The 25,461-nt window shown below is 39.4% G+C and overlaps 8 protein-coding genes across 8 annotated transcripts; 7 read left to right on the top strand and 1 right to left on the bottom strand.

Moving 5' to 3' along the window:
* Positions 1–33: 33 nt before the first annotated feature.
* On the top strand, positions 34–6,707 carry LOC145548587 (sterile alpha motif domain-containing protein 9-like). Its single transcript, XM_081599201.1, has one exon. It carries the CDS (start codon positions 3,647–3,649, stop codon positions 6,311–6,313), a length of 2,667 nt encoding a protein of 888 aa, XP_081455327.1. The 5' UTR covers positions 34–3,646; the 3' UTR covers positions 6,314–6,707.
* A 1,539-nt stretch (positions 6,708–8,246) lies between these two features.
* LOC103480420 (histone H2A-like) lies at positions 8,247–9,113 on the top strand. The gene is made up of 2 exons (XM_008435357.3): positions 8,247–8,251; positions 8,333–9,113. The coding sequence occupies exons 1-2, from the start codon at positions 8,247–8,249 to the stop codon at positions 8,559–8,561; spliced, it is 234 nt and encodes a 77-aa protein (XP_008433579.1). The 3' UTR covers positions 8,562–9,113.
* A 130-nt stretch (positions 9,114–9,243) lies between these two features.
* LOC145548589 (histone H4) lies at positions 9,244–10,453 on the top strand. Its single transcript, XM_081599204.1, has one exon. The coding sequence runs from the start codon at positions 9,257–9,259 to the stop codon at positions 9,566–9,568; it is 312 nt and encodes a 103-aa protein (XP_081455330.1). The 5' UTR covers positions 9,244–9,256; the 3' UTR covers positions 9,569–10,453.
* A 3,953-nt stretch (positions 10,454–14,406) lies between these two features.
* Positions 14,407–15,083, top strand: LOC103480366 (histone H2B 1/2-like). Its single transcript, XM_008435271.3, has one exon. It carries the CDS (start codon positions 14,692–14,694, stop codon positions 15,067–15,069), a length of 378 nt encoding a protein of 125 aa, XP_008433493.1. The 5' UTR covers positions 14,407–14,691; the 3' UTR covers positions 15,070–15,083.
* A 280-nt stretch (positions 15,084–15,363) lies between these two features.
* Positions 15,364–16,407, bottom strand: LOC103480419 (histone H3). Its single transcript, XM_081599202.1, has one exon. It carries the CDS (start codon positions 16,362–16,364, stop codon positions 15,954–15,956), a length of 411 nt encoding a protein of 136 aa, XP_081455328.1. The 5' UTR covers positions 16,365–16,407; the 3' UTR covers positions 15,364–15,953.
* Positions 16,408–16,574: 167 nt separating this feature from the next.
* Positions 16,575–17,376, top strand: LOC145548588 (histone H2A-like). Its single transcript, XM_081599203.1, has one exon. It carries the CDS (start codon positions 16,728–16,730, stop codon positions 17,112–17,114), a length of 387 nt encoding a protein of 128 aa, XP_081455329.1. The 5' UTR covers positions 16,575–16,727; the 3' UTR covers positions 17,115–17,376.
* Positions 17,377–18,111: 735 nt separating this feature from the next.
* Positions 18,112–18,744, top strand: LOC103480367 (histone H4). The gene has a single exon (XM_008435272.3). It carries the CDS (start codon positions 18,224–18,226, stop codon positions 18,533–18,535), a length of 312 nt encoding a protein of 103 aa, XP_008433494.1. The 5' UTR covers positions 18,112–18,223; the 3' UTR covers positions 18,536–18,744.
* Positions 18,745–20,447: 1,703 nt separating this feature from the next.
* LOC103480364 (sterile alpha motif domain-containing protein 9-like) lies at positions 20,448–24,571 on the top strand. Its single transcript, XM_008435270.2, has 2 exons — positions 20,448–20,567; positions 21,873–24,571. The coding sequence occupies exon 2, from the start codon at positions 21,961–21,963 to the stop codon at positions 24,100–24,102; it is 2,142 nt and encodes a 713-aa protein (XP_008433492.2). The 5' UTR covers positions 20,448–20,567; positions 21,873–21,960; the 3' UTR covers positions 24,103–24,571.
* Positions 24,572–25,461: the final 890 nt, after the last annotated feature.

The raw sequence follows: 25,461 nt of genomic DNA, 5'->3' as shown, positions 1-25,461 counted from the left end.
ATTGAGTTGTGTGTGATGGTGGATGAGGGGGTCAGATCTGAGTCCATTTCTAGTTAATGTGATGATGGATGAGGCTAGCAGAAAACTTCTACCAGGAAGAGGGAAATGAATTATGACGTTTGCAGATGATATTGCGATTGTATTTTGAGTGGGAAGCTAGAAGAGAGCCTGGAATATTGAATGTGTGCTTGAATGAAAGATGGTGAAGTTGGCAACAACGTACAAATACGGGATGTCATCTGCATAGAGGTGGATGTAACTGCCTCAGATTAAAACATGGGTTTCAGGACAGTGGCAGAATACAAAAAAAAAAAAAATCAATGTTAGTATAATACAAGAAACTTAAAAATATTAAATCAAGATGTACAAATTTTGGGAAAATTAAAAGTACAAGACAATTTTTGGTTGCCTTGTTTTATGTCCAGGTGCTCTTGTAGGTCAGGCTCTTTATAACACAGCAGGGTCATTTTATTGTTTAAATGTTAGAATCCACAAAATAAGTCTGTAATATTTTAATGGCGTTGCGTATCAATCCGCCATTTTGTTGATGGCATTCAGCGCAGTATCGGAACAAATCCACGTTGTGTGGCGCCATCTACCGGCTCCATGCAGCGTCACAGTGACCCAGCGAGTCATCCGAGAAAACCGCTGCTATGAAGTTGAAGTCCATGTGGATAAAGGTGAGAGTTTTATTTTCAGGAATACAAAGTAGGTGTTTCATTGTCTGCTGTAGAATTATTCTTACTTTTACATTACAAACCTTTCCTGTAAGACTGTTTATAAACTGAAGTAGAATAAAAAATTATTGGTACAAGACCGAGCGTATCGGGAACGTTCCAGCCAAATTTGCAGTACCGTAATTCCGCCACACTTTGCGCTATGGGAAAACTTCCAACGGTAATTACGGTAATTTCACCCCCGCTGTAGCAGGGAGTAGTAAAATTAATCTGGTGCTATTTTAATAGACGGTGAATTGCGAAAAAAACTTACTAGATATTGAAAGTTCCAGTTATTATGGATAAATGGGCAAATATATTTACTCACAGGACATTTAAAGAACCGCGTACAGATAAAATAAGCAAAATTTCCAGGCGGAGATTTGAAACTTAGGTGTTAAAGGGACATACAATGATGAAAGAGACCCTCAGTCCACAACTTCTTGATTTTTCCTCTCGTTAATTACTGCACAGGTTCCGATCTCTTCCTGTGAGATTCCTTGACTTCTTGAGCAAATCAGACTATATTTTAAAAATAAAATTCTGGTGAGAATCACATCTTCTTGTTACAAATAGAAACTCAAGGCCATTGCAGTGAAAAAAACAAAAACGATTAAATGTTACATGTTTATCCTTAACCAAGAAACTCAAGCTCACATTTTGGCCCTAATAAACAGAATCAACTGTTTCATCTTAACATAAACGTGGATCTGCATGGTGTAAACACCACAAAATGTGAGGAGGTTCAAAGGTTACAAGTATTTCTGCAAGACATTACAAGTGAAATGAATCATTCATGCTGTGCAAATGTGACTGACAGGTACCTATAGCACAGAGGGTGCGTGCCCCAGCAGAATAAACCAGTTACACATGCTGCTGTTTACATTAGTTTCATTTTATCTGAAAACCATTTGAAAAAAAGAAGCTGAGTTTCTTCTTCTATGAAACGGTATGACACCTTTTGTTCGCCTGCTGTGAGAACATGTTTGCAATGTTTCCATGCACTTACAGCTTGCGGTTTTACTGGAGGTTGTGCAAGAGTTCCAAAGAATAAAAGAACATCTCAATTTCCTGGATACTTTTTAGAAAAATGTATGAAAACATATTAATAAAATTATACATGTGGTGTACGTCAACATTCAGCCTCTGAGCTAATTCAATTTGTTCTACTATTACCTTTTCTCATCTAGTTTCAATTTCACAGCTGACATTTATTAGTCGGCTGTCATGTTATGTTGTACTAATTATCAGGTGTAACGATTTCCTGCTGATTTACTGTCAGCAGTGGTTGTGAAATATTTGGGCATGATTGCAAAGAAAGCATTTACAGGAAATGGGCAACGCTTCTTTTCAAGCCCGGGTCTCTTCTAGAAGCATCTTTTACAAATTGTAATATTTAGTTACATATTTAGCAATAGTTTGAGAGTCGTTGATTTTGGTTTGCTGTAGTCAAACATGCATCTTGATTCAGATAAGACAAATTCTTCAAATTTAATATTGGATCATGTTTTGTATAATAAAAAAAAATGGATGTCACTGTGGCCAAAACTGCAAAAGCACAAAATGACAAAGGGGAAAACAAACCAACGTGAATAAAATTGAGATCCTTTGCTATAGAGGCTCAATCCCGCCTCAACTGAAAATAAGTTTCCTCTGATATCACCTCTTACAGCCATTTTACTATTAATACTTCACTGTTACTGATAACTTCCACACCAAAGAGTGTTGTTGTTCAGAAGACCTGATGAGTTAAGGTATGGTGTACATAAAAAAATATTTATAATTTTTTTAAACTTTATTTTATGACCTTGGCATGAGATTCAAATGTGGCACTGTGCTTTGTGTCAGTTTTCACCACCAATTGTTTGATTTCATATTTTCATACTTGAAAAGAGATAAGAGAAATCATCTGCCTTATCTGACTGTATATATATATATGTATAGCTATATATCTTAATATAAGACATATATCCAAGTGTGTGTGTGTGTGTATATATATACACACATTTTCTCTTAAAGCTCCGGATTACAGGAAAACAGAATCTACCCTTCACTTCTAAACACAACTTATGTTTTGTGCCATCTGATCTTTCAGGCGTGAGCTGCTGACGTAGAACAGCTGATATATTTAATGTGAAGGCACAAAGAAGAATGCCAGCAATGTTACTCAGAAATACCATGATAAACAGGACAAAGTATTCAGAAAATGGGGTGGGACTGTCAGGTTGTAATAAATAGCCTCGTCTGAAGGTTCGGTCAGCTGCACACCTGCTGGAACTCTAACAGGTAAGAAGATGAGATTGTCTGTTAATCTGTCTCTATGTAGTGTTTGGAGAAAAAAAACCCATTAATTTATTATTTATCTATTTCTTTAATTTTTAAGTTAAAATCTAGTTGAAATCCATTTTGACAGTTTTTAAAGATATTCACTGTTGCATCTTCTAAAATTTATTTGATTGTTAAACCTTTTTTGCTGGAGAAACTTATTTAATGTAAGATCAACTTGTTTGGTTAAATATGTTTTTTCGTTATGAAAGAATCATGTTTACTACAGTCAAACTAGTTTCACAGAAAATGTAGCTCATCATGACCCAAAATTATACAGTGTTACATTTCAGGAAACCAAAGGAAGAGTTGTAACCGGTTTCTTTACGACTGTGGTTCTAGTCGTCATGGAGACAAGGTTGTCTGGTTTAGGAACCTCTGGGTGTCATCTGTAATGTTTGCAGATGACAGTTCTTTTTTTGGCATCTGCAACAAAGACGGCTCATTTCATGAAGCCAGGAACATAAATTCCTGTTCCTGGCTTCATGTTTAATGGTCATAATCTGTGACCATTAAACAGACCATATATATATCTCCTGGTCCTTATATGTCAGTGTTTTCAGCAAATACAGCCTGAGAACATACTTCACATATAGTTGTTTTTTATGCACCAGTTAGTACAATTATTATTTGAGGAATGTGTTTATATTTTTAAAGTTTCTGACATTCTCTTTTCTAATTCAGGTATTGAAACGGCTGTGAATCGTTTATTCCCAAGCGCAAAGAAGACATCTCTTCCATTTGGAGAGGCCACAATGGAAAGTAACTCAGGAGAAAGCGTGACCCCTGACCTCAGTGCAGAGACACTTGACGAACATTCATTTCTTCTTCACAAACCACGCATTTCTGAATATGTGCGAAACAAGCCAGTGTCCACCAACACAAAGCTGTTTTCAGTGTTGGCCTTACTGAACGCACACGATTTGGAATCCAAGCTGGACCTTCAAGACTGTCAGCAAATCCTCGGACCTCCTGATCCCAGCGATGGAGAGCCTCCCTTTGAGGAAAGAATGGAGCCTTTTTCCTGCTTCATCACAGTGTCCAGTGGAGCCGTGCATGTGATAAACACAGATGTGGCCAAGAGCTGTTTGGAGCTATTAGCTGACCTGAACATTAGCAAAAATGCTATAGTGAAGGATTGCATAGAATTACTTTGTGGGGGTAAAGTCCAGTCACATACAGTCAGTTCTCTCAGAAATGTACTGAAAGGGAGCAATGTGGTGGAAACCAGCAAAGACGTATCCTTACGTCTGACTAAAGAAATAATGGGGAAAGACAGCATGGCGCTGCGAACGACAACTACAGAAAGTAGCTCAGAAAGAACCGTGACCTCGAATATTAATCAGACATTATTCCTAGACTTCTTCTTCTGTCTTTTTAAATCCGACATATTTGTATACGTTGAAGACTACCCAGATTCCGACAACACAAAGTTGTTCTCTATCTTGGCGCTGTTGAACGTGTATGTTCCAAACTCTTACCTGCTCATGAAAAAGTGCCAACAGATCCTCGACGGTTCTCCACTTGAAGAAAAAATGAAACCATTCCTCAGTCTTGATGCATCCAGTCAAGGTCTGTGCATGATTCACCCAGATATTGCAAATAGATCTTTGGAGCAACTGGCTGACCTGGAGATTTCCAGAAGTGCCATCGCATCCAACTTTGTAGCTTCACTTTGCGGAGACCAAGCAGAACCTTTCATATCCAAATTGATGAAAGACCTACTGACAGAGAGAGAAAAGAGTGAGAATGGCAGAAGGAAGTTTTCAGCATTGATAGAAGACATATTGAAAATAGAGAGTTCTTCTGAAGCTCTTGATGTATTAAAAGAGGCTTCCCAGAAATTTCAAGACAAATTCATCTATCCTCAAACAATTGCTCGCTTGTATTACCAACGTGAAAGAAAGTATAAAGAAGCAGAAGACTGGGCAAAAGAAGCTATCAGTAGAGATTGGAAAAACTCCTATACTGCTGACACCCTTGGACAGGTGTATAAGAACTGGTTAAGGAAAGAAATTAGATCAACCAGTGAAGTAAATGATATGGCAGAGAAAGGCTTTGAAGCTTTCAGAAATGTGGAGGAGAAAGCTAAGAATGAATGTGATGATGAAACAAATTCGTTCAACAACCGAGGCCATTTTGGTTTTATGCAAGTAGCCAAGATAGTTTCTGAGAAACATAAACATGACAATCCATTTGATGACACCCTAAAATTAGAAGTTGAAGACAAGTTTGAGTTTTTTGAATGGTATCTCAGCTACTCCCAGCCTGACAGGATAACAGTGGAACCAGATTACTTTTGGAAAGATGTTGCCAGTTGCTATCAACAATACACGGCGGAAGATGCAGCTGATTCCACCAGCTTCCCAGCTCTTCTCGATTGTCTGAATCACGGCCTTTTCGTGTCGAAGGAAAAACGAGCTTTCAAGTCTGCGGTGACTGAGAAAACACGACCACAGCTGGAGCAAACCCGAGATGAATTAAAGACTGCTTATGAGGAAGATGTAGATGATGTCAAAGTGGCAGAGAGGTACATCCTTTCAAACATCATCCTGAGCAACAAGGAGCCTCACTCTCCTCAACACGTCCTGGTTAGAGAACTTCAGGAAATACTTCAGAGGTTTCTGCCCACTGGGGTGAACAGTAGAGACCCAGAGTTTTACCTTTTGGTCCTGCTGTTGTTTTGGCCAGAGGAGCAGCTTCAAGACCAAACCTTGGAGGAAGCAAACACAGGAAAAGAATCTGAACAACCATCTTCTGGTCTGAACTATGACCTGGAAGAATATGTCACCCGAATGGAAAAGGCCTATTTTGAAGTCTATGACAAGTACCTTCGAGGTCGGTACCTGCTGCCACTGTTTTTTCTAGGGAAGGGCTCTGGACTTAGCAGATGGATCCACAGGTCTAGACTGGATGCAGCGGTGGAACTCGTGGTGGAGGCAGAGCTTCCAAAGCATCCACCACCACAGGACAGAAATGAGGAAAGAGACAAACTAAAAAGCAGGAAAATCAATGAGATGTGGAGGAGTTGGAAGGTGTGGCAGTTGCCACAAATCCAAGAGATACTTAAGCCACTCGAAGACGTGACCTTTACAGTGCAGTCAGACGTAAAGGTGACTGTTAGTGTTGGAGAGAAGAAAATGAAAGCCAGAACAGAGTGTAAATCTGGGACTCCGGCAAAGAGCCCCGAGCTTTTTTATCTTGGCTTTGACATCAGGGGTCCTGTCGTCATCAAAGTGCCAGCTGCAGGAGGAACCTCTGAGGATCCCTGAAGACGTCATAAAGGTTCGCGCACAAAGCAGCAAAACGACTCTGTAGATGTCGGCGTTGCTTTTGAATCAGAAAGCATTATTCAAACTTCTTTTAAACACAGTTTTTTTTTTTTTTTTATGAATAAGCTATATATTTCTTTTTTTAAGGTTTTGGTGGCTCTCATGGCCTTTATTTGAAAATAGTTTGACAAGAAAGAGGGTAATGAGAGAAGAGGAAGACATGCAGCAAATGGCACGAGGACTAAGGCCTCAATATGTGGGTTTCTGATCTTGTTTTTTTAAAATCACATGACTAAGGGACACAGTGTTTGTTACACTTTTATTGACTTTTGATAATGTCAACAAGTGTGTTAAACAGGTTTTGTTATTGCTAATCTATCATGCATGAATTTCACTTTTTTGTCATTTTTACTCAAGTTATTATTAAACAATCATAAATATATAGAAGTGCAAATAAATTGAAGTGAAGATAATTTAATAAATGAAAAACATTAAAAAATTAAACTGATTGTTCTATCATAATGTTATATGAAAGGATAAACTTCTACAGAGAAGTCATAAAAAGGAGCTCATGCTTTTGGTCTGGGCTGCTTGTAAGTTGTTTTGTTTCATAAATCTGAGTTGTAAGTAAATAATAATAATAAAAACAAAATACTGGGTCTTTGTGTGTTATTACCTTAAGTATGAAAGATTTTATTCCTTTTCAAAATTGTATGGGTGGTTAAGTGTTCATATTCTAAAACATCGCATATTTTTTGTTTTAGTAGAAAGGGGAATAATCACAAAGAATTAATCAGAAAATAATCATCAACCTAACACAGTCAGTTGTGCCAGCATCTATAAATGTAATTAATCATTGAATGGACCCCTTTTATTACTTATAATTTATGTTTCTGAATTGATCATGAATAGGAACATTCGGTTTGTGATCCATCACTTTCTGATTCCCTGGGTATAAATATGATGTGACACAGGGTCTCATACTCCTGCTGACATTTCATCTCATGTATCTAAACAAAGAAATCCTGAACCTGGACTCATCGTAGTGCTGGCATGTTGCCATAGCAACCCTTAGATTTTTTTTTTTATCTACTTCCAACTGCCTTTTGGAGAGTGAAGCTCGGAAAATAAAGTCGTTTTTTGGTCTACTGTCACAGGCATATACAAAGACCTTCTAAAACTCTCCTGTACCTTTAAATGTGTGTTTTGGTCAGATGTGACTAAGATTGAGCTTTTTGACAGTAAGGTGAAATAACAGATAAATACGAGGAAAGAACCTCATTCCCACTGTGAAGTATAGTGGAGGACCTGTGATGCTGTGGGTCTGTAATGTTCTAGGAACATTTAATATTACATGAGACCATTAACTCTCTGAGGCTTCATGAAACAAATACATCTTGAAAATATTTAAATTTTAGTGTGTAACGATGCTTCTGCATGCAGTTAGAGATACAGTTTAACTTTTTATTTTTATCAGGAATACCAATAAAATTTTAGGGCATCTTGTTATTTGGTGAAACCCCCCAGATTTTGTCATGTCTTTGTCAAATACTCTGAGATGAAAACACTCATTGATCTAAAAGAAGGCAAATCGCTGTGTAAAGCAATTCTCTTAAAGGCGATCGTTTGTTCAACAAAAATGTAATTTTGGTTTGTAATTGGAGGAACCAGGGAGAATGTTTCCAGCATGAGAAAGTTTAATGGGACGTCAACCTGAGAGCTTTCAGAGCAGATATTTGGTAAAATATAATAATAAAAATTTTTTTATGATGTAAGCAAGCTTTAGATTTGTTGAGTTGAAACTTCCTACAATTTTGCATTAAATCCATAAATTTAAAACATTTTTTTCCATAGAAATCTAGAAATTTTTTTTCTTAATCTGTCCATATCAAAGAAAGCAGAACCAAACCACCATGTCTAAAGAGACGATAAAATGCTGTGAGAACTTTAAATATATACAATATTTGAACTTAAACTTGATCAACTTAAGTATTTTTCATACCTCAAGAAATAAAACAGCCTTAGCTTACACGCAAAGCAAACAAATATCCTGGAGCTGGCTGGGAACGCCGCCCGCGACAACAAGAAGACCCGCATCATCCCCCGTCACCTGCAGCTGGCCGTCCGCAACGACGAGGAGCTCAACAAGCTGCTGGGTGGAGTCACCATCGCTCAGGGTGGAGTGCTGCCCAACATCCAGGCGGTGCTGCTGCCCAAGAAGACCGAGAAGGCCGCCAAGGCCAAGTAAACTCCTGATACCCGCTGAAAACAAACACAACGGCTCTTTTCAGAGCCACACACTTTATTTTAGGAGCTTTGACTGCTGCTGCTTTGACAAACATGTTTTATCATAAGCATCCAATTTTCTACAATACATTACTTATGAAGTCTTGAAAGTATACAAATGTAACCCCATTGTGGGACAAATTATACCAAAATTATACATGTTCTTAAAGTCACAATTCATTTTATTCACCAGTGGAAATATCAGCATATTATATCTGCAATACCAACAGTAATTCTGGTTCTGAGCTATGATCTCAGCCACTTCACTTCTATACTAAAGTCAGGTTTTTGGATAGTACAAAATATGTAATGGTACAATTAATAATTTTTTTATTTTTTAATAAGAACAGGATGTAGTCTGAGACAAACTTGTGTTATTAAATTGTTTGAAACAGCAGATTTTACTTTACATTCCTCTTTATTATATTAAAAACTTACCATAGTCCTTACTTATTTTTATTCTTAATTAATTTCTGAATTACCGAAGGAAGATTTTATTTAAAAAACACTAAGAAAAGACGAACTTTTTCAGTCTCAACGACGTGGAGAGATGGTTCCTCCCTTGTTCTCTTTCACGTCCGCAGTTCCCAGATATAGGTGGTGCTTCTTCTGTATAGACCACATTATCGCTTCAGAATTTTCTAGAACGATACCAACATGAGCGGCAGAGGAAAGGGAGGCAAAGGACTCGGTAAAGGAGGCGCCAAGCGTCACCGTAAAGTCCTCCGTGATAACATCCAGGGAATCACCAAGCCCGCTATCCGCCGTCTGGCTCGCCGCGGGGGAGTCAAGCGCATCTCCGGTCTCATCTACGAGGAGACCCGCGGTGTGCTCAAGGTCTTCCTGGAGAACGTCATCCGTGACGCCGTCACCTACACCGAGCACGCCAAGAGGAAGACCGTCACCGCCATGGACGTGGTGTACGCTCTCAAGAGGCAGGGCCGCACTCTGTACGGCTTCGGAGGTTAAACTGCTTCATTGTGTCGATACAACAACAATACGGTCCTTTTAAGGGCCACACACATGTCTTTTAAGAAGCTAATTTCCTGTCAAACTTGAATAATAAAAGCTACATCTACTGTAGTAAACTCTTTAAGCTGCATTTCATATATACTCACCCTACTTGGAAAGGTTAAAGACCTATTGGGATATGAAGGTGGTGCCGTAAGACTGGACCATTGTCTGTAAAAAACGTGCAGTCTAATAAAATTCGTCCCCAAATCTAACTGGATGCCATGAAGCTTTCAACTCCATGGGATTAGCTGAAGTTGTTCTACTGCGCCATCAAGTGGACAAATACTAAACATGCAGTGACTAATGACGTGATTAAAAAGTATAGTATATAGTATAAAGTTTTAAACTGAATGTTTGATCCCAATACGCAACTCTAGCATATTGTTAGTCTTTAAATCAAAGACTGGACCAAAAGGGAAAGTGGAAGTAAATGAATGAGAGGATGTGAATGAGCTTGTTACTTAGTAACCATGCTAATTTCATTACAGCAAGAAAATGTCAATAGTTTTAAAAACAGAAACTGGGCTGGTTTCTCTGTTTTGAGAAAATTTCACCTGCTGTGGAAAATAGCCTTTCACACGATGTGGGTTAGCTAACATGGCAACAGTAACATTATACAAGATAGAATAAACATTTTTGTTTTTCCCAATATTCAGGGGTTTTTCCAGTTCTCTAAAGTTACTATTTCTTTGTATTCTGTCCTTTCATTGCATCTTAGAAACACTCTAACTGCTTTTGAAGGGCTGTGATGCTCCTGCATTGAGGTGTTATTGTATCAAAGTTCATTTTAACAACAGACACCTCACCTCTAGAAATTAAAACGCATCATCTGCTGTGTTGCTTTTTTACATACAATTTTTTACTTTGTGCAAATCTTATAAAGAGATGATAAAAAAAATCATCCTGATTACTGGACACAGTAATTTTCAGATTGTTTTGGTTTGGGGGAAAACCAGCAGTTTAATGGGAAGCCACCATGGAGCAGCAGAATACAAATTAAATACAATAATTTTGTGGTAATCCAAGACAGCTTTATGTTTACTGACATGAAACCTCCACACATTTCCCTCAGCCTGTATAATCCATTTAAACTGTTTGTTCCCTGTTTTTTCTATAAATATCTAAGAAACACATGAATCGGCCATTTACAAGATGGCCGAACAAAACCACTGTTTCTAAAGAAACATAACTAAGATGTTGGGTATGAAGAAAAAATGTTCAAACCAAATGTTTTGAACTAAGATATTACTTTCACTCTCAGCTCCTTCCAGAGCTGAGAGTTGGAAGGTTCAAACCCAGAAGAACCAGTCTGAAGGCCCGTCCCTTCCACTATGTGACTATTATTTTCTCTGAAATCTAAATTTTTTTCTTTTATTTGTTTTTCTTTCATTCATAAGTCAGTTTTTCATGTTACATCAGTCTTGTTTTTGGTTTTGGTAGTTTGGATTTGTGGGTTTGTTTGGGTTAATTAATCGGAGGGAACTGAATGCAATGGACAAGTACACTAGAAGAAGTTACCAATTGATGTAATCTCCCCATTTTTGTTTTGTCGGCTGAGGTTCCCAGTTTTTGTTTTCTTTTGTCATTTTGTAAGATTTATTTGAATCAGCCTCGGTGAAACTGTTGCAACCTATTGTTACGTTCTAAGTGAATGAGTCAATTTAGCAGACACTTTGATTTTGATCAAACACTTTTGTTGACTTTAAATCTACAAAGAATGTGTGTGTGATTAAACATATCATAAGGGAAATGTAGTGAAATAAATTTAACAATGTTTGAGATGTTAAAAAATAAAACTTGAGATTTTCCTGTGTTAAATATTTTTGGTAAATTAGCAGTTTCATCTTGCCTTTGAACTTGAGTTAGTGTTTGGAACAATGTACAGAAACAATCATGTCAAAAGACATGCTATGCACCATATTTAGCCACTAGTTAAGATCTATATGTAGTTTAACTGAAACAAAGCAGGATAAATTAAATGTGATAAAAATCCGTACACACATGCTAAGCTAAAACATTACTGAGCCGATAAAGATATTTTATTGTGTGCAGTTTAGCTTTCTAACTATTGCATAAAGATTAGAGGTTCTCAACGTGGGCGGTACCGCCACCTAGGGGGCGTTCAGAGGACGGCAGGGGGCGCTGGTGGAAGATTTTACAAAGGGGGGGGCGCTGGGATGCCTTTGGGGGGCGTTTGGTCGAAGGTATACTTTACACCTTATATGCACAACAATACCTGTTTAGACTTTGAGCAACTTGGTAAAACTGTATTGTGTAACATTAAAACATGCTTGGCTGCAACTGTGTCGATGGCAGCTCTTCTTCTATTCAGTGTTTGTTAGCTTTTGGCGCAGCTCCGTCTTCTACTACTAGTAGCTTCACCGCATCAGTTCAGCTTTACACCGGCTGGTGACGTTCTGTGATTTACCTCGTCTGGTATTTTTGTACATATGTTTTGGCAGTTCTGTGATCATGTCAAAGCAGCAACTTATATTAAAAAGTGTTTTATTTCCGTTTGAAAGCTGCACGCTTCCATGGAAGGAGAACAGAAAATTGCTTATAAACATTTAATTACTAAAATCACGATACCCTCACTTTGTATCCCTCTGAAAAATGAACCCATTTAAATAAAGAAATCCCTCCATGGGTGATACCACGATAGAGAGCGTTCATTTTATAGCGTTAACACCGGAGCTGTAAGTGGTCCGGTATGAAACGGGAACAACACAGCACTTTTAAATTTCAATAATCAGAATACCGAAATTGTTTCCGTTGTTTTGAAAGGTTTATGTCAGTCTGCCTTTTCCCCATCGATACACTTTCCGACCGCCCAGCACTTTAGGGGGTTAAAAAAAAAGAAGAAAAACAAAATGACGCGCACATCGCACAAAACTCTGAAACAGGAGAAGCGAGACATAAAACGGAGCGACGAACTAGATGTGAATTATGGCATAAAAACAGAGAATCCGACGCTGAACAGTGAAAAATCAACACATGATGTGAAAAACAGGACGATTAGGCGGCGCAGCAGGTGATGAGTGAAGATTACTGATGGTCAATAAACGATCAAATAAATCTAGCAACTGGAAAGAAACTAAAGTGGACATAGCAATAAACCAAGAGAGGATAAAACTAATCAAAGGAAACTAAATGGAAATTAATGAATAACAAAATGCAAGAATAAACTAAGAAACTAAAGTAAATACAGAGGAAAAAAACTGGTATGGCAAGACATTTTGAGCAATAATTAATACAGAGACTGTATGGCAAGAATAAACAGACACTATTTCCAGATAAAAGGCAAAATAATATTGTTGAAGTGCCATGGGGGGCTGCACAGTGGCGCAGTTGGTAGAGATGTTGCCTTGCAGCAAGAAGGTTCTGGGTTCGATTCCCGGCCTGGGGTCTCTCTGCGTGAAGTTTGCATGTTCTCCCTGTGCATGCGTGCGTTTTCTCCAGGTACTCCGTTTTCCTCCCACAGTCCAAACACATGACTGTCAGGTTAATTGGCCTCTCCAAATTGTCCCTAGGTGTGAGTGTGTGTGTGCATGGTTGCTTGTCCCGTGTGTCTCTGTGTTGCCCTGCAAACTGTCCAGGGTGTACCCCGCCTCTCATCCAAAACGTTAGCTGGAGATAGGCACCAGCATCCCTCCTGACCCCACTAAGAGGCAAGGGTGCAAGAAAATGGATGGATGGATGGAAGAGCCATGGGTTTGTTGAGACCATATCTAATACTGAGAATAAATATATCTTACAGACCATAACAGTAAATAACTAATCACTTATTTATGTTTTTAATTAGATTTGATATATTTATTTCTTAAATATTATTTTTCATGTCGGTGTTAATGTCATGAGGCTGATGACTCCATGACACTTTCAATTTGACTCATTAGGATTTGCTTAAGAACCAGATTTGTTCTTTGTAATTTCTGTCCAGTAAATCTATTAATCTTATAATTCATTAGCTAGGTCTATATAAAGATATAATCCACGTTTCTGTTTATTTGTATGGCATTAAAGGACCTGGAACTTTTGTTTGTAGGGGGCGGTGAGGGACCTGGATAAAGGCTAGGGGGACGCTGCAAGGAAAAAGGTTGAGAAACACTGATTTAGATTGTTAAATTAGACATCGACTATCTTGAGCAGCAATTCAAAACATCTTCATTTACAGTTTGACAAGGTAAAGAAAAATTCAAAATATTCAAATACATTTTGACCGATGAAAAGGTCTCAAGAAATCTCAAAAGCGTCTTCAAATTCGTCAATTAGCCATATTTATAACTCTAAATCTCAGATTAAGCCAACTAAAATAATTTTTTTGAATTAAGAAATTGTTCACAAGGTTCTTTAGCTCCGCTGAATTTTGGGTTCTGAACAAAATGTCAGAAATTGTAACAACTAAAAACCTTGTATTCATGAGAATGTGCTTTGATCTTATTGAAACCGAGCTGCATTTTTACATAGTTCGGCCACATTTAGAAAATAACAGTCTAGCAGTAAATGATAAGATGCAGATATACCTGGTATTGTGGCTTTAATTTAAACATTGTGTTAATAAATAAGGGAGGAGAAGATCTTAATGAAGGTGTGTGTGGCTCTAAAAAGAGCCGTTGTGTGTTAGTCGGAGCTGAGGCCTCTAAGCTCTCTCTCAGATGTTTTATTTGAAGACAGATGTCTTCAAATAAAACAACACAACACAACACTGTGGACTGTTGTCTTCAGTCTTTGAGTGACTAAAGCTTGTTTTTCAACCTGCTTGTTGTATAAAAACCAGAAAAAGTGTCTGAATGAACTAAGTGTATTTGCTCTCTAGTTTTCGGTTCTGGTGAGTTACAGGCTCTTTGAGGAGCAGTTAAACTGAGAACAATGAGGAACCGTCAGGATTTCCTCTGCGCGCGAACTTTAAAAATCCCACGTGATTTCTTTTTGAAGTCTGCACTTCCTACTTTACCCTCTGAGCTAAACAGCCAATCACAGCTGGGGGATGACACAGCCCTATTTGCATGCTGGCTGTATAATACCGACCTCACCGTGAACAGAGAGTCATTCGTTGCTGTTAGAACCAGTGAGGAAACATGCCTGAACCCGCCAAGTCTGCGCCCAAGAAGGGCTCCAAGAAAGCGGTCACCAAGACGACCACCGGCAAAGGAGGCAAGAAGAGGAGAAGGACCAGGAAGGAGAGCTACGCCATCTACGTGTACAAGGTGCTGAAGCAGGTCCACCCCGACACCGGGATCTCCTCCAAGGCCATGAGCATCATGAACTCCTTCGTCAACGACATCTTTGAGCGCATCGCCTCCGAGGCCTCCCGTCTGGCTCACTACAACAAGCGCTCCACCATCACCTCCAGGGAGATCCAGACCGCCGTGCGCCTCCTGCTGCCCGGTGAGCTGGCCAAGCACGCCGTGTCCGAGGGAACCAAGGCCGTTACCAAGTACACCAGCTCCAAGTGAACAGCTCTGCTGTTGACACACCAACCCAACGGCTCTTTTAAGAGCCACTCACTACATCTGGAGAGTCATTATTCCTCATCTGTATAAAGTGGGCCATATAAACAAGCATCTTATGTGGATTGAAATGAACTGAAAGTGACTAAGAAAAAGCTGAGGGTTGATTTACAATCAAACGTATCCAATTCCAGACAAAATAAGTCCAGTCAAAACATGGAAAATACAGTGGGGGGGTTTGTCTCAGAACTGAACAAGATTCTATATTTAACCACTAAACTAAAATGGCATGAAGTATAATATTGTAGAGTAAAGATGATTATTTTCTAAACACTTTTGTAAAATAAAGCATAGTTAAAAGCTGTATTAAAGGCTACATAAATGTATTTTGACCTAAGAAAAAGTGCATCCTCTTCTAAAGAGGATTGTCTAAACCTGGTTGAATATCTTGACTAGAATATTCAAAGTAAAGATTGTGTGGTTTTACCCCATTTGGGGAAAAAGTCAGACCTTTGTCTCCATTAGCCTTCCATGCTTGTGAGCTAAAGTACAGTAGCTACTATTCTGGATCTGGGCCCTAAAACTTAGGGTTGCAAATGATCCACAGACCAGTTTGTTTTTAGTATGAAGTGAGGGTGAAATACTGCAAGGCTAACAGATGTAGTCATGATTTAATTCCTTATTTTTAACCTTATACTTAATTCAATCTTATAACGTTCAGAAAATATCATTTTTAACTAGTCTTTCAATGCAAAACCGTTTCTAAAAACACAGTAAAGTTGATAAGAATGAGATGATGGTGGTAATGTGTAGAATGAGGGGAGCAGCTCTTAATCAAGGTGTGTGTGGCTCTTAAAAGAGCCGTTGTGTGTTAGTTGGAGCTGCAGCCTCTAAGCTCTCTCTCCGCGAATGCGGCGGGCCAGCTGGATGTCTTTGGGCATGATGGTGACCCTCTTGGCGTGGATGGCGCACAGGTTGGTGTCCTCGAACAGACCCACCAGGTAGGCCTCGCTGGCCTCCTGCAGAGCCATGACGGCGGAGCTCTGGAAGCGCAGGTCGGTCTTGAAGTCCTGAGCGATCTCTCGGACCAGGCGCTGGAAGGGCAGCTTGCGGATCAGCAGCTCCGTCGACTTCTGGTAGCGACGGATCTCTCTCAGAGCCACGGTACCGGGCCTGTAGCGGTGAGGCTTCTTCACGCCGCCGGTAGCCGGAGCGCTCTTCCTGGCCGCCTTGGTGGCCAGCTGCTTCCTGGGGGCTTTGCCTCCGGTGGACTTACGGGCGGTCTGCTTGGTTCTGGCCATGCTTCTGCTTCTATGATCACGATCAGGAGAAAAATGTTGCAAACCGTCGAGGCTCCGCTGCTCTTAAGCTCAGGCTCTGGGCGTCACTCTGTGACGCTGCAGCTCCGCTCCGGATCCTGGTTGGTTAGCGGCTCCTCCTGGAGCGCAGCGCCGCCCAGAGGCGTCGCCTCCCGGCTTAATGTCCGCTGCTCATTGGAGGAAGCTGCGTTCAAAAAGTCCGCCTCTCCGTCCCGCTCTGCTGGGAGCTTTTCTGGTTGGTCGCCAGCACAAGCCTGCCACTTTCCGCGGACATAAAAAGCAGCTTTCAGCCGCTGCTTCTCATTTCTTTCTCGAGTCTCATCTCTAGAAACAAACAGCAACAAAATGAGCGGCCGCGGAAAGACCGGAGGAAAAGCCAGAGCCAAGGCCAAGACCCGCTCCTCTAGAGCCGGACTCCAGTTCCCAGTGGGCCGTGTTCACAGGCTGCTGCGCAAAGGCAACTACGGCGAGCGGGTCGGTGCCGGAGCCCCCGTCTACCTGGCCGCTGTGCTCGAGTATCTGACCGCTGAGATCCTGGAGCTGGCTGGGAACGCCGCCCGCGACAACAAGAAGACCCGCATCATCCCCCGTCACCTGCAGCTGGCCGTCCGCAACGACGAGGAGCTCAACAAGCTGCTGGGTGGAGTCACCATCGCTCAGGGTGGAGTGCTGCCCAACATCCAGGCGGTGCTGCTGCCCAAGAAGACCGAGAAGGCCGCCAAGGCCAAGTAAACTCCTGATACCCGCTGAAAACAAACACAACGGCTCTTTTAAGAGCCACACACTTTATTTTAGGAGCTTTGACTGCTGCTGCTTTGACAAACATTTTTTTGTCATAAGCATCCAATTTTCTACATTACTTATGAAGTCTTGAAAGTATACAAATGTAACCCCACGGTGGGAAAATTTATACCAAAATTATACATGTTCTTAAAGTCACAATTCATTTTATTCACCAGTGGAAATATCAGCATATTATATCTGCAATACCAACAGTAATTCTGGTTCTGAGCTATGATCTCAACCACTACACTTCTATACTAAAGTCAGGGTTTTGGAAAGTACAAAATATGTAACGGTACAATAATTTTTTTTATATATATAAGAACAGGATGTATTCTGAGACAAACTCGTGTTATTAAATTGTTTGCAGACATGAATTTCAATGTATTGAACAGTTTCTGAAGCACTAGACTTAGAAAATCAGGTAAAAGTACAACAGAGATTAGATGTATGTTGGTACTCATCAAATATTAAACTGATTAAAACTAATAACTCATCAAATGAGATTTTTACAAAAACTGAAACAAAATAAAACACTATTTTACAACCTTATAATGCCAAAAGAGGAATAAAGTGAAATCAGGGCTTATACTTGCCATTCTATCCATAACTTGATAGAATATCCATAAAAAGAAATATCTATTGTTCATTCACATCCACTCAACACAGGTACACGATGTATGCATACATCTATATAACAATAATGTTCTATCATTTCTTCTATAATTTTAAAGCTCTTTTAAAATTCACAAAATGACGACATTCAATTCATTCAATAGTTTCTCAACTGAAACACCAGATTTTACTTTACATTCCTCTTTATTATATTCAGAACTTACCATAGTCCTTACTTATTTTTATTCTTAATTAATTTCTGAATTACCGAAGGAAGACTTTATTTAAAAAACACTAAGAAAAGACGAACTTTTTCAGTCTCAACGACGTGGAGAGATGGTTCATCCCCTGTTCTCTTTCACGTCCGCAGATCCCAGATATAGGCGGTGCTTCTTCTGTATAGACCACATTATCGCTTCAGACTTTTCTAGAACGATACCAACATGAGCGGCAGAGGAAAGGGAGGCAAAGGACTCGGTAAAGGAGGCGCCAAGCGTCACCGTAAAGTCCTCCGTGATAACATCCAGGGAATCACCAAGCCCGCTATCCGCCGTCTGGCTCGCCGCGGGGGAGTCAAGCGTATCTCCGGTCTCATCTACGAGGAGACCCGCGGTGTGCTCAAGGTCTTCCTGGAGAACGTCATCCGTGACGCCGTCACCTACACCGAGCACGCCAAGAGGAAGACCGTCACCGCCATGGATGTGGTGTACGCTCTCAAGAGGCAGGGCCGCACTCTGTACGGCTTCGGAGGTTAAACTGCTTCATTGTATCGATACAACAAAACGGTCCTTTTAAGGGCCACACACATGTCTTTTAAGAAGCTAATTTCCTGTCAAACTTGAATAATAGAAGCTACATATACTATAGTAAACCTTAAGCTGCGTTTCATATATACTCGCCCTACTAAGAAAGGTTAAACACCTATTGGGATATGAAGGTGGTGCCGTAAGACTGGACCATTGTCTGTAAAAAACGTGCAGTCTAAGAAAATTCGTCCCCAAATCTAACTATGGATGCCATGAAGCTTTCAACTCCATGTGATTAGCTGAAGTTGTTCTACTGCGCCATCAAGTGGACAAATACTAAACATGCAGTGACTAATCACGTGATTAAAAAGTATAGTGTATATAGTATAAAGTTTTAAACTGAATGTTTGATGCCAATATGCAACTCTAGCATACTGTTAGTCTTTAAATCAAAGACTGGACCAAAAGGGAAAGTGAAAGTAAATAAAGGAGATGATTTGGATGTGAATGAGCTTGTTGCTTAGTAACCATGCTAATTTCACTACAGCAAGAAAATGTCAATAGTTTTAAAAACAGAAACTGGGCTGGTTTCTCTGTTTTAAGAAAATTTCACCTGCTGTAGAAAATAGCCTTTCACACGATGTGGGTTAGCTAACATGGCAACAGTAACATTATACAAGATAGAATAAACATTTTTGTTTTTCCCAATATTCAGCGGGTTTTCCAGTTCTCTAAAGTTACTATTTCTTTGTATTCTGTCCTTTCGTTGCATCTTAGAAACACTAACTGCTTTTGAAGGGCTGTGATGCTCCTGCATTGAGGTGTTATTGTATCAAAGTTCATTTTAACAACAGACACCTCACCTCTAGAAATTAAAACGCATCATCTGCTGTGTTGCTTTTTTACATACAATTTTTAACTTTGTGCAAATCTTATAAAGAGATGATAAAAAAATCATCCTGATTACTGGACACAGCAATTTTCAGATTGTTTTGGTTTGGGGGAAACCAGCAGTTTAATGGGAAGCCACCATAGAGCAGCAGAATACAAATTAAATACAATAATTTTGTGGTAATCCAAGACAGCTTTATGTTTACTGACATGAAACCTCCACACATTTCCCTCAGCCTGTATAATCCATTTAAACTGTTTGTTCCCTGTTTTTTCAATAAATATCTAAGAAACACATGAATCGGCCATTTACAAGATGGCCGAACAAAACCACTGTTTCTAAAGAAACATAACTAAGATGTTGGGTATGAACAAAAATTGTTCAAACCAAATGTTTTGAACTAAGATATTACTTTCACTTGTGCAGAAACACAACTCATTAGGTGGCATGCTGCCGTTCAAGTTGAGCTATTAATAACTGGCACGTTTAAGACAAGCATAAAGAAACAAGAGAAGAAATGCAATGTAACATGAAACTCATGTCATCATGACGATAGAAGATTTGACACCGTGGGGAGGGTGTGGTTAAAGCTGAATATAAATAACATTGCTCTACTGTTCAGTCACCTGCACACCTGCTGGAACTCTGACAGGTAAGAAGATTGGAGAGTGTGTGTTCATTCATCTCTGTGGGTAAAAGTTAAGTGTTGTTTGTGTCGTATTTTTGATTTTTGTCAAATCATTCATTTTAAGTGAGTTTTAGCATTTTTTGGCTACAAATTTTGTATTATACAAACATCACAAATTGAACATTTCATTTTCTAATACACAGACTATTTAAATTGTTTTTGATAAGACTCAGTGATTTTCTATCCATTTTGCCTTTTTTAGTCTGTAAATATTAATACTTATTCGACGTGAAGAGTTCAACATAGGTCAGCAGTATTCAACTTTGCAAGTCAAAATATAGAAAATTGCTGACCTATATTTTTACATGTGAGGTAAAAATAATAATCACAAATAATCACCTGTTTGTGATGTTCATGCACAGTCAAGTAGATAATTGTGTCTGATTTGGAAACCTCTAATTATTCTCTCTGCTTTTGCAGATGATTTAGTCCTGGTGATCCTCTGGTTGTGACATTTGCAGGTAAGTGGATCCTGAGGCATTAGAGATGAATGAATGAAGGAACGAACGAACGAACGAACGAACAAAGAACTTGATAAGTTATTTCTATGCATCACACAAAAACAAAAACAAACTTTGCAGATCCACAGACAAGAACAAATATACTACACCCCAACTCTGCATGCTACATCTTTTGGTTCAAGAGTCCAATTGTTGTGGAGGATAAAATTTGTTTAATGTCCTCCTGCTTTTTTTCCCAAACAACAGGAGGATGAGTATCAAGTTGCTGTGAGCTGTCTGTTAAAATGTCATCTTCTCTCTGTAAATGTCCTGCAGATGAGACACTGATGGTTTCCTCAGCAGTTCTCATTACCAGAGTCTCTGTTCTGTTGTGTTGTTGTGAATGTGAGGATCCTTCCAGCCTTTGCAGAATGTTGTGTTCTGCAACAATAGGCTTGGGAATGACTAACTCTTAATGACTAGCAAAGGCAGTTGTTGACAAAGTCATTAATTTTAATCAGACTTACCAAGTTAGGGCAACACCTGATTATCTGGAATTCAAAGCTTAACAGCTGACAGACTCTGCCTGTCATTGCTTCATGAATACCTGCTTGATGAGTTGTCATATTACACAACAGCAGATAGTGTGAACTCACTACATGCATATTCAAAACATCACTCGAAAGTACAAGAATTTAACAGTGTTCCTTAACTTCCGGTCAAGATACTTATGTCGATAAACTCTAACTGGACTGGTAACATTAACCTAAACCAGAGGTTCCCAGAGCTGGACTTCAAGTAGCCCTGCAGACACCTATTAATCATCCATTTATTTACGTCAGATGTTTGGAAGCAAGGAGACACCTACAACATGCCTTTCCTTCTTTCCTGGGTGTGTCAACATATTATGGAGTTGGGTGGAGATCATCAATAAAACTTCTCAGTAAGGCAAACTGAAGCTAGTCCTGATTAGTGAAGATGTATGATGTGATGTGATTATTCATAAGCTGCTCCAAACATTTCTGTGCTGATGGTGTCAATATTACCTGGACAGTAACATTCATTGAAGATGGATTTGGCTTCTTGGTCAGAGGAATGGTGATGATAGTCTTAGGACAGGTTGGCACTTTGGCTGAGAAAAAGGTCAAATATGTCTGGAAAGACATTCTATAGCTGTTCAACAAAGGCTTTCAACACACACCGAGTGACATGATCTGGACCATTCTGTAGGTTTTGATATTCTGGGTTCTGTTCCAGCACTTTTATCTCACTATGTCTTGTTATTTTTACTATTTATGCTAAAAACCTTGTCTCTTCTATTTTTAGGCTTGGAAACTGTGTGTGGTGAAACAACCTTTTCAAGCAAAAGCAACAAAAACCAAAAGAATAGACCCTTCTGTTTGATGTGACGACCATGGAAAGTGACTCAGGAGAATACCTGAACTCTGCCGTTGGTCTTGACGAAAAATATGGTGGTTTATTTTTTCATTGTGAACCGTACATTTCTGCATATGTGCTGACCTACCCAATGTCCACCAATACAAAATTGTTCTCAATGTTGGCACTGTTGAATGCCTATGTTCCCAATTCCTACCTGATCATGGAAGAGTGTAGAGAAATCCTAGGACCGCCTGATCCCATCTATGGAGGTCCTCCCTTCGAAGTTAGAATGCAACCTTTTTCCAAGCTCATCAGAGTATCTGGCTCAAAGGTTCGTCTGATCCATCCAGATATTGCTAGAAGGTGTGTGGAGCTATTATCTGACCTAAGCATTCCCAGAAGTTCCTTAGCACTGAACTGTGTGTTTCTGCTTTGTGGGGAAGAAGTCCAACCTCACACTGTCCAGTTTGTCAAAGATTTGCTAACAATGAGAGAAATGGGTCCAAAGGGCAAGGAGAAATTCTCACTGCTAATTAAAGACATTGTAGAGCAAGAAAAATTTATTAAAGCACTCTTGGTTTTGAGAAAAGCTTCAAACAAATTCCGGGACAAACACATCTTCCCCCAAACAGTTGCTCGGCTGTACAACATTGGAGGACGTCACCCAAACTTCAAAAAAGCTGAGAAATGGGCTAAAGAAGCCATCAAAAGAGTGCAGAACAACTCCTATGCTGCAGACACCCTTGGACAGGTGTACAAGAACCATTTGAGATGGACCAAAGGATCCTCTGAAGTGAATAAAATGACTGTGAAGGCCCTTGAGGCGTTCAAAGATGTAGAGATGAAAGCTGACAAGGAATTAGACCCTGAATTGAGTGAATACGATGGCTGTGCCAACTATTCCGTTTCGTTCAACAACCGAGGCCATTTTGGTTTCATTCAAGTGGCCAAGATTGTCTCTGAGAAACATAAACATGACAATCCATTTGAGGACACCCTAAAATTGGAAGTTGAATACAAGTTTGAGTTTTTTGAATGGTATCTCAGCTACTCCCAGCCTGACAGGATAACAGTGGAACCAGATTACTTTTGGAAAGATGTTGCCAGTTGCTATCAACAATACACAGCGGAAGATGCAGCTGATTCCACCAGCTTCCCAGCTCTTCTCGATTGTCTGAATCACGGCCTTTTCGTGTCGAAGGAAAAACGAGCCTTCAAGTCTGAGGTGACTGAGAAAACAAGACCACAGCTGGAGCAAACCCGAGATGAATTAAAGACTGCTTATGAGGAAGATGTAGATGATGTCAAAGTGGCAGAGAGGTACATCCTTTCAAACATCATCCTGAGCAACAAGGAGCCTCACTCTCCTCAACACGTCCTGGTTAGAGAACTTCAGGAAATACTTCAGAGGTTTCTGCCCACTGGGGTGAACAGTAGAGACCCAGAGTTTTACCTTTTGGTCCTGCTGTTGTTTTGGCCAGAGGAGCAGCTTCAGAAGGGTCAAGAAAACAATGATGATGAAAGGTTTCAAGAACCTGACACAGACAAGGATCAGTCTCAAGACCAAACTATAGAGGAAGCAGATGTAAAGGAGAACAATACAGGAGAAGAACCTGAACAGCCCCCTCCTGGCCTCGTATATAAACTTGACATGGAAGAATATGTCACCTTGATGGAAAAGGCCTATGATAAAGTCTATGACAAGTACCTTCGAGGTCGGTACCTGCTGCCACTGTTTTTTCTAGGAAAGGGCTCTGGACTTAGCAGATGGATCCACAGGTCTAGACTGGACAAGGTGGTGGAAATCAGGGTGGAAACTCAGCTCGCTAATAAACCAAGGGACACAAGTAGAAACAAAATTAAAAGAAAGAAGATCAATGATATATGGAATAGTGGGGAGGTGTGGCAGCTGCCACAAATCCAGGATATGCTTCAGCCCATTCAAATGGAGACCATGCAACAGAGTGGAGGAGATGAAAAAATGTTTCTTAGTGTAGGCGGGGAGATAATAAGAAAATATCAGTGCCAGGTTCACCATGTGCATGAATCTGGCACTTCGAGCCCAAAGCTGTTTTATCTTGGCTTCAACATCAGAGGCCCTGTCATCTTCAAAGTGGAGGATTGTTCAGATAAACATGATTGTAAAGGTACAAAGCAGCAACAGAACACCGCTTGAGTCAGTATTGGTTTTCAGGATAGAAAGCAGCATTTTCATTCATTCCCTAAAGTTCCTGACTCTCTGGGTCTGTTAAAAGAAGTCACTTTGTGACTTTTCCAACCAGTCATGGTTGATTCTGGGGCTGTAGCTGAAAGACTTTACATCTGAAAAGCTCACCGATCAGTTTTCAGCTTTATTCTGCAAATTTCATGGTGGATATTATTACTGTGACCAAATATGTTAATTACTGTTTCTGTTTTTGTCTGTTAGGTTTTAATGTAGAAGCAATATTAATCAACGGTCTTGGACTCTCTGATATGATTAATGTAGCATGAATTAAATTGGGTTGATTTTAATCTCTTTCTCCTTGTTTCAGTTGTTTTACATACAAATATACAAATTGATATTCAAATCAATTAAGAATGATGAAAATGAAACTTCCATACTAATGTTTACTGAAAAAGCAAATTTATTAAACTCTAATAAAAATAATGCCATACTGTTGGACTGGATTATATGTGAGTTATTTTTTATCTAAGTTGTTGCTTGCCTTCAGTTTTTGAGCTAAGTCACCTACTGTGACCTTTTCCATTATTATTTTCCAACAATGAGTTAAACTGCAAAATCACACTCTTACACTTTAAGTCTTACAACCATCATACTGAGGTAATTGTTTGCACAAACTTCTGTTTGGACCATTAATCCTCTTATTTAATTCTCTCTATTCATTTTGTCAACTTTTTTTTATTTTTATGTTTGTGGTGCAACATCTGTATAATTGTACATATCTTTATGCAATGTAACAATTGCAATATAATTCTATGAATGTACTGTGCCTTTAACCCTTTAAATTACTGCATTTGTGTTTTGCGAAGACATTAATGTAAAAAATGACACATATCAATAATTACAGTTAATTTTAAACTTCCTGAAACCTGAATCTGTTTACAAAGTCACTATTTAACATATCTTTTTAATGAAAGGACAAAGCTTTGAGATAGACCTGAAAGTGAAAAGAAATAAAAATTCTTCATTTATATTAAGAACAAATGCTCTTCAGGTGCATTGTGCCACAGATTTGGAGAAGAGAGTAAGAATAATAACAACAATTAGCAAGAAACAACAATAACACACATGTAGATTAGAGATATGAAATGGTCAAAAAAATATGGCAGCAGCATGACGCTCGCTTTCACTCGTATATTAGTAAATCTGGTTCTGATTTACTAACTGCACTAAAATTTGCAGTTATATTAGTAAATCTGATTCTGATTTACTAACTGCACTAATAATTCAAAAATGTTGCTGCAGGTTTTTCCGACCAATGCGTTGCAATAATGAAAACGTATCTGGAGAGAATAAGTTTTCATTTGGTCT

Source organism: Poecilia reticulata, chromosome 18 (genome assembly GCF_904066995.2).
Source record: "Poecilia reticulata chromosome 18, P_reticulata-male-v2, whole genome shotgun sequence".
Taxonomy (NCBI): domain Eukaryota; kingdom Metazoa; phylum Chordata; class Actinopteri; order Cyprinodontiformes; family Poeciliidae; genus Poecilia; species Poecilia reticulata.
Note: the sequence above shows the minus strand (reverse complement) of the source record. Positions and strands in the feature narration are given on the sequence as shown.

What these genes read in the sequence shown, in the direction of transcription:
- LOC103480367 (XM_008435272.3), top strand. Translation starts at nt 18,224, where the DNA reads ATGAGCGGCAGAGGAAAGGGAGGCAAAGGACTCGGTAAAGGAGGCGCC.
- LOC145548589 (XM_081599204.1), top strand. Translation starts at nt 9,257, where the DNA reads ATGAGCGGCAGAGGAAAGGGAGGCAAAGGACTCGGTAAAGGAGGCGCC.
- LOC103480364 (XM_008435270.2), top strand. Translation starts at nt 21,961, where the DNA reads ATGGAAAGTGACTCAGGAGAATACCTGAACTCTGCCGTTGGTCTTGAC.
- LOC145548588 (XM_081599203.1), top strand. Translation starts at nt 16,728, where the DNA reads ATGAGCGGCCGCGGAAAGACCGGAGGAAAAGCCAGAGCCAAGGCCAAG.
- LOC145548587 (XM_081599201.1), top strand. Translation starts at nt 3,647, where the DNA reads ATGCACCAGTTAGTACAATTATTATTTGAGGAATGTGTTTATATTTTT.
- LOC103480366 (XM_008435271.3), top strand. Translation starts at nt 14,692, where the DNA reads ATGCCTGAACCCGCCAAGTCTGCGCCCAAGAAGGGCTCCAAGAAAGCG.
- LOC103480419 (XM_081599202.1), bottom strand. Translation starts at nt 16,364, where the DNA reads ATGGCCAGAACCAAGCAGACCGCCCGTAAGTCCACCGGAGGCAAAGCC.